This window comes from Archocentrus centrarchus, chromosome 6 (genome assembly GCF_007364275.1).
Source record: "Archocentrus centrarchus isolate MPI-CPG fArcCen1 chromosome 6, fArcCen1, whole genome shotgun sequence".
Lineage (NCBI taxonomy): Eukaryota > Metazoa > Chordata > Actinopteri > Cichliformes > Cichlidae > Archocentrus > Archocentrus centrarchus.
The window spans coordinates 23444842-23455110 of NC_044351.1; the positions used below are offsets into that span (position 1 = coordinate 23444842).

Below are 10269 nucleotides of genomic sequence, written 5' to 3' on the forward strand. Positions count from 1 at the left end.
GCATATAGCGCAGTACATATACTGGAACAGCCACATCAATAATAACTCATAATCTCCAACTACAATATGAATCATCATGCCATGTGGACACTGGAAGACATACAGGCAAACAGTGTGTTCATATAAACACCTAAAAATAGAAGATCACAGTCATTAGCCACAAAAGGCTAAAATTGTCCCTGTGTGTCTCTCTCAGTTCAGCAGACTATTAGAAACCATTAGCTTTAAGGGGAAATGAATAGCTCATGCACACTGTATTGTTTTTGTTATTTACCTGCTTCTCCACATGCTGGGTGATGCACGGTGGGGATAGTTAATGAGGCCAATAATGTAGCAGTGTGTGCCTAATGAGAGAAGATGAGCCCAGGTTCCATACAATTCACATTTAATTTTTGTGCATTTGTGTGTAAACATTATTACATTCATGAACTGGGACTATTGAATCCACAATTATCTACTTCACAGAAAACCTGCTACAGCCACTGTCACATAGTTGTGAGCTGAAAGGTCTTTTAAAATCACCAACTGCACTGTCTGCACACTATCCTATTCAAACTGCACTTAACATTTTGCTGTTTTTTTTTTTTTCTTTAACATATATGATAGAAGTGTACCCCATGTTACACAGCGCCAGAGAGCTGATGAGACTGCTCAGATGACGCCTGTGATGTCTACCTGCTGTGAGAGACAATAACCAGATGTGAAGAGGAGAGTTTGACACGTGCAAGTCTGCTCATTGTGGCTAATTACCAGGCTGAAGCATCTTTCAGTCGGGAACAGCGCCACAGAGAAAGGGTGCTACAGCCTGTTTTTTTTTTTTTCTTCTTTTTTCTCTAATCAAATTCATCCAATCAGGTGAATCAGAAACTCAGGCTTACTTGTTCTGGATTGTCAAGACTTTTCTCAGCTACCTGAGTTCAAACAGCAGAAATAGATATCGCACCCCGTCTCTCTGCAAAGTCAAGTTCTGTGGGTTTGATGTAAAGTAATGAACAAACTCACTTGTAGAGGGCCTGCTTCTTCTCCATCAACCCAAAATAGTTTTCCCAGCTTATCAAATCCACACACAAACCAACAGTTATAGCAGCTATCTGCTTCCTGAGCAGGTAAGTGATTCAGGAGGGTTGTAAAAGTCTGATTAACGCAGTACTGGGGAGCAAGACAGTCAGATAGTGGGTGGGAAATGGTGACCAAGACCGTTCTGTCAAATATTCCTCTTTGCAAATACACAGCTGTGTTTCTGTGATGTGGAAGCTTATTATCTTATTAAGCATTCTTTTATTTCCTCCTATAAAACACTGGCAAAGGGAAGTGAGGAGCTCTTCTTCTTGCTTCTCCTTGTAATAGCTTCTCACAGCTCCTCATTCTATTACAAAAGATACAACGGTTAGTTAAGACCCCACGAAACATTTCATTTTCTTTCCCTCTAATTAAATGTGTCTCAGATGAGCCCACTGAGCCCACTTGTCGGGTTGTCCTCCATTTGGAGTGCCACCAGAGTTTAATATATGGCATTAAACAGGGATTGAGGATGAAAATGAAGCCTACCTCCCATTGGGAATGTAATGGATGATTATAAGACATAATCTTAGTAATACAGAAATCCTTTAGTTTAGTTTCTGTCATTTTATTAAAGTTACTGTCTGTTAAATATGGTAATGACTTTGGCTATTTTTGGCACAGTTAAAATTTTAACTGTGAGGTTATAAAATTCATATTTTGCAAATGCATAGCGTGTGAGTAATGAGGGAATTTTTTTCTAAGAGCTCTTATTTAAAAGAATGTGTTTTTTTTAATGCATGGTCTTTATATTTGTGGTGTTTAAATTATATTTCTGCACGATATTTTGGAGACAAAAGTAGCCCCTTCTTCTCCAAATAGATAGAGCTGAACAAACATGTAAGCAAACCTTTCTACTGTAGCACAGCACCACAAAGCAAACCACACGCACATTGTCTGTAAATGCAGAACCTCATGGAACCTCAGAGGCAAACAAAAGGTTAACATGCTGAAAATAAAAGTGAGGTCTAACATGCACATAAGTCATACTGTAATGAGGATGTTTTAAATAGATGTAACAATTAGTAAAGTCACTGTACCAGTAAATCATAGGGAAGTCCTGGAGCACTGGTTATCAGTTACCCAGAATGCCTCACTGTTCTCCTGGGGTTAAACTCTGAAAGGTCAGACAGTGTCTCATTTACACTTTCTGTAGCTTCCAAATGTAGGGAATAGACAATTAACACAAAGCTGAGTTGTAAACGCTACACTGCTTCAATGGCATTTGTAACACACACACACACACACACACACACACACACACACACACACACACACACACACACACACACACACACACACAAAAAGTTTCATAAAAGCCCCAGAGTTCAATTTTTCATACTTAAATGTATTTAAAGCTATTGATGAGGTTTAAGCATTTCATAAGCTCCCAGTGGGACACTAAATTTTGACTGAAAGGAGATGATTTTATTCATTTTCTCTGCATTAAATTCATATGGAGAAACATTTCTAATTGGAGCTGGTCCTTTAGTTTTCCATACAGGTGTGATTTTTTCATTATATACTTTGGCATGCAATTAGGATATAACATTTATATACAAATGCACTTAAGTTTCCTCTGCACTAACACTATGTGAGTAAGTAATCTTTTATGATAAATGTTTTAGTGGACCCCCTGTATAGTGTGTAGAGTGGGGGAATCGCAACAGATCTAACAAAGATGGTAGTAAACTTTATGCATATGAAACTCCAAAGGGAGACAGAATGCGGTACATACAGGACTATTAGCCCTCAGTAACACGGTTGATGCATTGGCCCTCGTCTTCGTGTTAACCCTTGAGACTCCAGGCCAATAAATCCTGGTTTAAGAGATCTGGCAAACCCAGAGCTCACACAGCAGTTTGTGTCCACTGTTGCATCAACTCCAGATCTGCACAGACTCATATAACATGAATAACTCTCTGTAACAACACAATATTGTCCAGTGGTGATCATTTTGAGCATTTGGGGTTATTCTTACATTAAAAAAATTATAATTTTTATTCACTGTCATGTTTTAAACTTTCTTACAACCCTCATTTGTGAGATAGTTTTCCAGACACTGACCAATAGGGCAGTGAAGGTGGTTTAAAGACCTACAAAATGGCTCTGTAAAATCTAATACCATCTTAAATATTAAAGCATGTATTTACTGTTGTTAATTTAAGATTTGTTTCCCATATCATCCTGCCAGTCTGAAATTTACACTAAAACAGCAAAAGCATGTAGTAGCATCTGATGGGACATCTCATCTAGCTAATATTTATTTAGAAGCATCAGACGGGCCCCTGTTGTGTGCTCTAATGAATAAAACACGATGTTTATCCTTCCTGTTTAACGTTAAGTCCCCATGAACAGTCACAGGGACCAAGAGAATATTTACTTGTGTTGAGACACCAGGGAGTTGGATTATCTGCTGGCGGCTTTGTAGTTTTCTGAAGTTTCCCCGTGTGACATGTTCCAGGGAGAGTGCTCTTATTTACTCTCTGGTCCTGTGTGTATAGCCCTGCTCATTGTTTGCTCTTATGTGCCACCACTCCTGAGGACTGTGCTTCAGGAGAGAAGGAGATATACAAAGAGAAAGAAAGACCTACTAATGCCGTGATCATTACATGGGAGGACACAGATGAAGATGTTGTCACTCCAGTCTGTTCGACTAGAAAAGGGTTTTATATTGACCTGCATTTAATATAAATACACTATCGCAGGGCATGTATTAAAAAAATGGGTTTACTATGCCTAATAAGAGGCGCCTGAAGTATCTTTTTATACCGAATGGTGGCGACATTGGGTTTCCAAACAATGTAGATCAGCTCGACCCAAGTCGTGCTCTTTGCAAACTATTTCGCCTTCTTACTCAACGACCCGATTCATGTCTTCTGTTTCTGCGATTAGATGAAGAAACCAATGTGAACAATTCATCTGAGACTCGCTTTGCAAATGCATTTTGATACAGTTACTTTATAGTTTGGCTGAGAGTTTAAAACAGAATGGACGTCAAGGAGGAGTTTGAGAGTCACTCGCTTATTAACAAGCTACCTGTAAAATAATGACATAGATAACTAGTTCAAAATTCTGTACAGGCTTTATACAACTACATCCGGTCAGGGTCAAGAAAGTTTGTCTAATTGGTAGATGGTGTTTAAGTAAATAGGTTAAAGACAAGTCTGACATAATTCGATTTAAAATAATTTACGTGCTTTTCAAAAGAAAAAAACTTTAATGTCAGAAATGCGTGTAGGCTACAGGCCAGTTTATTGTTATCTAAGTGTAATCCACGGAATAGTTTTTTTGTTTGATTTTTCGCTTGCTTAAATTTTACATATAACAGAAAAAAAGTGTGAATATTACGTTTCATGTGTCAATTTGTGGATGGACTTGGATGTGGAAAAACTACGGTTCTTTACTATTATGCTAATTAAGTGCCTGGACTGGGCTGCTCATTGGCTGAGTCTCAGTCAATTTCATATTTCAGTCCTGACGTCAGGGCGCCTATAAAACTAAGCAATGCTTTTTAACTCGTCGGCTGACTGATCCCTTAGAAAAAAAATCTATCAATCCTTGGGTGGAGTTTTTTTTTTTTTTTTTTTCTCAGTCTCCACAAGGCAACTATTTGCCCGGGACACGTACGTGAACCTCCTCAAATTGGCGCACTAATCCTAAAAGGAGCCATGAAGTGTTAAACGGTAGAAACGGAGTGAGCGGCGCTCAGATACCCGCACGCTGGGAGAGAGGGAGGAAACAGCGCTGCTCCAATGCGTCTGTGCAACACAGACTGAAGAAAAAAAAACTTATCGACTCACAAAACCTGAACCTGCGCTGCGCAATTAGTGCGAGAAAATTCACTTTTTCCTCCGGTTTTGAAGAAAATAAATAAAGAAATCAAGCTGGCTCAGTGCGTGTCTCAGCAGCCCACTTTGACAGGTGCTCCTCACCCCCTTTGGAGGACTGTCAACAGCAAGAGGATGGCATCAGAGCTGGCAATGAGCAACTCCGACCTGCCCACCAGTCCCCTGGCCATGGAATATGTTAATGACTTCGATCTGATGAAGTTTGAAGTGAAAAAGGAGCCGGTGGAGCCCGATCGCAGCATCAACCAGTGCAGCCGCCTGGTCGCCGGGGGATCCCTATCTTCCACCCCGATGAGCACGCCTTGCAGTTCGGTTCCCCCCTCTCCAAGCTTCTCGGCGCCCAGTCCGGGATCAGGGAGCGAACAGAAGGCGCACTTGGAGGATTTCTACTGGATGACCGGGTACCAACAGCAGTTGAACCCCGAAGCTCTGGGTTTTAGCCCGGAGGACGCCGTAGAGGCGCTGATCAGCAGCAGTCATCAGCTCCAGACCTTCGATGGCTATGCCAGAGGGCAGCAGTTCGGCGGCGCAGCCGGCGCAGGGGGCGCAATGGCCGGGGAGGAGATGGGATCAGCGGCCGCAGTGGTGTCCGCGGTTATCGCTGCAGCCGCAGCTCAGAACGGGGCTCCCCACCACCACCATCATCATCATCACCACCACCACACAGGGGCACACCATCCCTCCTCCGGTTCTCAGTCCAGCGGCGGCGCGGGGGGAAACCACCAACACATGCGCTTGGAAGAGCGGTTCACGGACGAGCAGTTGGTGACCATGTCGGTGCGGGAACTGAACCGGCAGCTCCGGGGGGTCAGCAAAGAAGAGGTGATCCGTCTGAAACAGAAGAGGAGGACGCTAAAGAACAGAGGCTATGCCCAGTCCTGTCGGTACAAGCGGGTCCAGCAGCGGCACGTTTTGGAGGGAGAGAAGACGCAACTCATGCAGCAGGTGGACCACCTCAAGCAGGAGATCTCCCGGCTGGCCAGGGAGAGGGACGCCTACAAGGAGAAATACGAGAAGCTGATCAGCACCGGCTTCAGAGAAAACGGAGGATCCAGCAGCGACAACAATCCTTCTTCCCCGGAGTTTTTCATGTGAGTCCCGGCGCTGAAAAGTTTTAATAAGAGAACCTCACAAAGAAACGGGAAAAAAAAAAAAAAAACTTCCCGATTGCGCGCAGCTAAAAATAGGTTGTGTGTGATTGTGTTGAAGCTGTTTTGCTAAAGCTGCTTTTAGTTAAGGACAAAACCAGTTTCCCCAATTTGTGTAATTTCAAAAGTTTCAGCGGGTTTTGTTTTTTTGTATTATTACTTTTTTTTTTAAGGATACACAGTAGTAGAGGACTCTGGATAAAAAAATACAGTACCCACAAATATTTCAAAGGATTTCTGTCCACTTTGTGATGTTTGCCTTTCTAGGCACTGCATAAACTTAACATCCTGCTGCGACCGATCGTATAGCCTCCTTCTGCGCCCCATCCATCCTGTTCCCTTTACACCCACATTTGCTTTGTGAAATAAAAAAAAAATAAAAAAACACTCTTCAGACTCAACAGCTTTATCTGATGTGAATTCAGTTCTGTTTAGTTGTTTAAAGTCAGTCTGTTTTTATATGCATTACTTCATTTTCATGTCATTCACCCTGTCTGATAAAAAAATATCCAAACTGCGCGAAAGTTTGGAAAGACTTATGCGAGTTATGTAAAGCCATGCATGCTGGTCATGTACGGACTGTTTTTGTTTTTGTTTTCATCATCTTCTTCTTCTTTTTTTAAATTCTACCTTTTTTGTGAACTTGTACATAATTGTGTTATACCGTGACTGCATTGTTTCATTATCGTTTTGTGAATTTCTTTGTAAAACAAGTGAACGGGCACGTTTATTCGTCGCTTTTCTTTCATAAAAGTTCACCGCGACTCCGACCCCTTCAGCATTTTCTTGGCTTCTATTGGAGCCAAAAAGGACTTCATGTACAGCAACAATGTACTCAGTATTGATTTTTACCGTCAGACAAGAAGGCATTAAGATGAGCAGCGTTGGTATGTTTACTATAAACAATAATTATAAATTTTCCAACAGTTGCACTTAATTTATTGCGATCAACAAGTGGGGCTGGAGATAAAATACTTTGAGCAGAGCAGAAGCAGGTTTAGATGCATGTCCTGAAAATATGGGGAATAAGGCTACTTTCCCATAAAGCTGTTGCAACAAATGATCTTTTCTTTCAGAAGTTCATTGTTCACGTGTTTTCTTTTCATCTAAGGAGCCTTATTAAGTTTACTCAAAACCCTGCGGGTATTTTTTTTTCTAGTAAATACATTGTGAACTGTTTGGAAACTGAAGTTTAATGTGCTCCCGGTGTTGCCAAATATTTAAGCAAAAGCATCATGCAGCCATTCATCTTTTTTGTGATGCCCTAAATATCTGTTCAGTTAGAATGTATTGTCTGAACAGGACAGGTGACTGGCATACGCCCTGTTCACTTTTCAAAATTGGATCTAATAAATATACCATTCATCAATAAACCTTCATGAATGGAAACAAACGCACCTTCCTGGTGGTGTTTATTTTTGTTCTCTTCAGTTTTGCTTATTGTTTGTCTCTGTGTCTTTGAGGCGATGCCACACACTCTTGAGTCTTGTAATGAAATGAAATTTTCTATGGAGAACTGCAATAACAAAAGCATCTCTTTATAAACATGTTGTTTGCGTTGAAACGCATGCAAATATTGTGCACAAGCCTAGTAATTATCGCCGCTCGAACGTCAAGTCGAACTGCGATATTACAACTTTATGATCTGATTTAATTTAGTCGTGTGTTTTCCTTTTAAATGCGGTTTTATTATTTTTCTTTTTATCGAAAACGCACGACTAAATTGTGTCGGCGAATAATTTTGAGGCATTTCTTTTGATGACTTTTGCTTTTCTGGAAATAAAGATGATGGCCTTCACCTGTTGCGTAATTAAAGACAAAAACCTATTTTAAAAAATCGTGCAAAAAATCACAAGGCAGCGCTCAGTATTTCTACTACAATTTTTATAATTTTTTTTAGCCCTGTGGCCTGATTATCTGTACTGCAGGTCACCTGCAAAGGCTGAGTTAATGATTGATTTTAGAGTAAACTTGCACTTTTCACTCAGATGTCCACTTGTTGAATATTGCCTGTGGAAGGTTTTAATTCAAATCGACCACAGACAAAGCTCTGCGTAATGCATTTAGTTGTGTGCACAGGCACACACAAGATTGAACACAATTTTATATGTGCTATTTGCCAATCCACAATAATTCCGCAGTTTATGAAAATATGTATATATAATTTTTTGAAAGTCAATCTCAAATCACACTTAATATTTTTTGACCAAACAAAATTTTTGGAAGCGTCATGACTCGCAGGTTATTGTGGTAATCCCTCACTTTAGTTTCAGTTTAAAAATCCTTTGACTTATGACATAAAAATACCGAAAAGCCTGAATAAAAGCCACAGAAGGCACTCGGGGTAATTTGATTTTGTGGCAAGTGACAAATCCTGTGGTTCTATAACCTGCCTGCTAAATCTGGCCTGCGAACTGTTTCGCTTCCCGATGAGGTCGGCGCATCCCTGAGAGCAGTATGGCTGATATAAAAGCTGCACGGGGTCTTGTTCAGGCTCCCACACAAGGTCACTACAATGCATGCTGCTGGAAATCTTTGTGGTTATGTGTGTGTGTGTGTGATTGTGAGTGTACGTAGAGGAGAAATATTGGCTTGTCCCTGTGCAGGACGTTTTGACAGAGTGTGTGAACACTAGGAACATGTCTACCCCACGGAAACCTTAAAATGCACTACAGTGGTGAATGTTTCATTGTACGGCTAAAGACAAAGACTGTGGACTCTGTGTTGGCTCTGAGTTTCACCTGTATAACAGTGACAGTCACCTGGCTTGCATGGATCCCATGAAAGCCTAGAGTGAGGGACAAGATGGCAAAGCATGATCCACTCATGCCTGAAGGAAGGATTTTCTCTGTGATTAAAAGAGAGTGAGAGACAGGGATGGAGCCCAAGGAGGAGAGAGAGACAGCAGTGGGTGTGGGGGGAAGCATGAGAGAGAGAGATATGCTGGCTGCCTTCCTGCTCCTTTCAAATGATAAACGATCAGAGATGCATCCTAGCTGAGAGGAGACGGCCTTTTAGTGAGCATGTGTCCACTAATTTATGGCCCTCCTATCTGATTAGGTCAATATAGTGTGCTATTTAATTACATTTGTGTTATAACCTAGAACTGGAGATACTATACTTCTTTCATGTCACCCCTTTCTTATTTGAGGCTGATAGGATTAGTGAGGTTTCCTCTGGACTTTGCTCAGGACAGTGCTACCTGTTTGTACAACAACAGTTTTGTGAATTTATTATGTAACAGAAGGGGCTTTGTGGGTTTCCAGGGTTTGTGCTCCGACATCAATGTGTGAGAAGGATAAAATGGAAAGTAGGTGATCACTGTAGGGCTGTGGAAATTGTGTGGGATGCCAGTTGTTTGTGAGTGTGTTTTTGACCTCTAGACTCACTGAGAGGCTGCGAGATTTAGTAGTACTGATTCACTTCCTGTGTTGGAGGAGGACCGAAGTCACAGGAAACAACAATTCGGGGCTTCCTTCTTAGGTCTCAGCAGCCATAATCACTGCTTATTTCTCTGTGTTTTGCTTCCTCTGTCATTTGCACAGCATGAAAAAGTGTGTACATGCACCATATGGACACTACACAATATTAATCTTATCAGTATGAAGTGTAATTCTATTCTCTGGCCCAGCATATTGACTTCTTCACTGTGATCATTTGCAGTCTGTCCAATGATTAGGTTATTAAAGATAATGTAGTTGTCTGCTGTCACAATATTGGACTCTCCCTTTCAGGTCAACTATGGAAAATCACTTTGAAATTTATCAGTATTGACATTTAAATCATCATCATGTACTTTGCTTTAATGTCTCAGAATTAATAGGACAAAGGGATATCCACACTAGTTAGTGTCTATTTGTGTGAGTGCTCAATAACCAGCCTGCATTGTCTTCTATGTGACCTTGTTGTGGAAAGGTGTATGTATGCTTTAAGGGAGGATGGTAAATCTGTAAGAATGAGTCATTGTATCACAAAATTCAGGCATTTGTAGTCTTAAATGTGCAATGTTGGAAAAAAATAGAAAAATCTCAAATTAAAAAAAAAAAAAAAACTAATTTAAAACTTCATTTAATGTTTCTTTAGTAAATATCACAATTAATTTAAGAGGAACTGAGTCAAAGTTCAAGCCCTTGCAGTAGCTCTTTACAGTTGTACCTGGTAATACATTTAAGTGTTTATTTTTCATAATGTAGAAATATACGTTATCATTT

The 10269-nt window shown here is 40.6% G+C and overlaps 1 protein-coding gene across 1 annotated transcript in view; it reads left to right on the top strand.

Moving 5' to 3' along the window:
- The first annotated feature begins 5024 nt into the window (after positions 1-5024).
- Positions 5025-10269, top strand: part of LOC115781690 (transcription factor Maf-like) — a 43181-nt gene continuing 37936 nt past the window's right edge. Inside the window, exon 1 of the mRNA XM_030731490.1 lies at positions 5025-6001. Within this exon, the coding sequence (XP_030587350.1) occupies positions 5025-6001 (977 nt within the window). The remainder of the gene's footprint in view (positions 6002-10269) is intronic.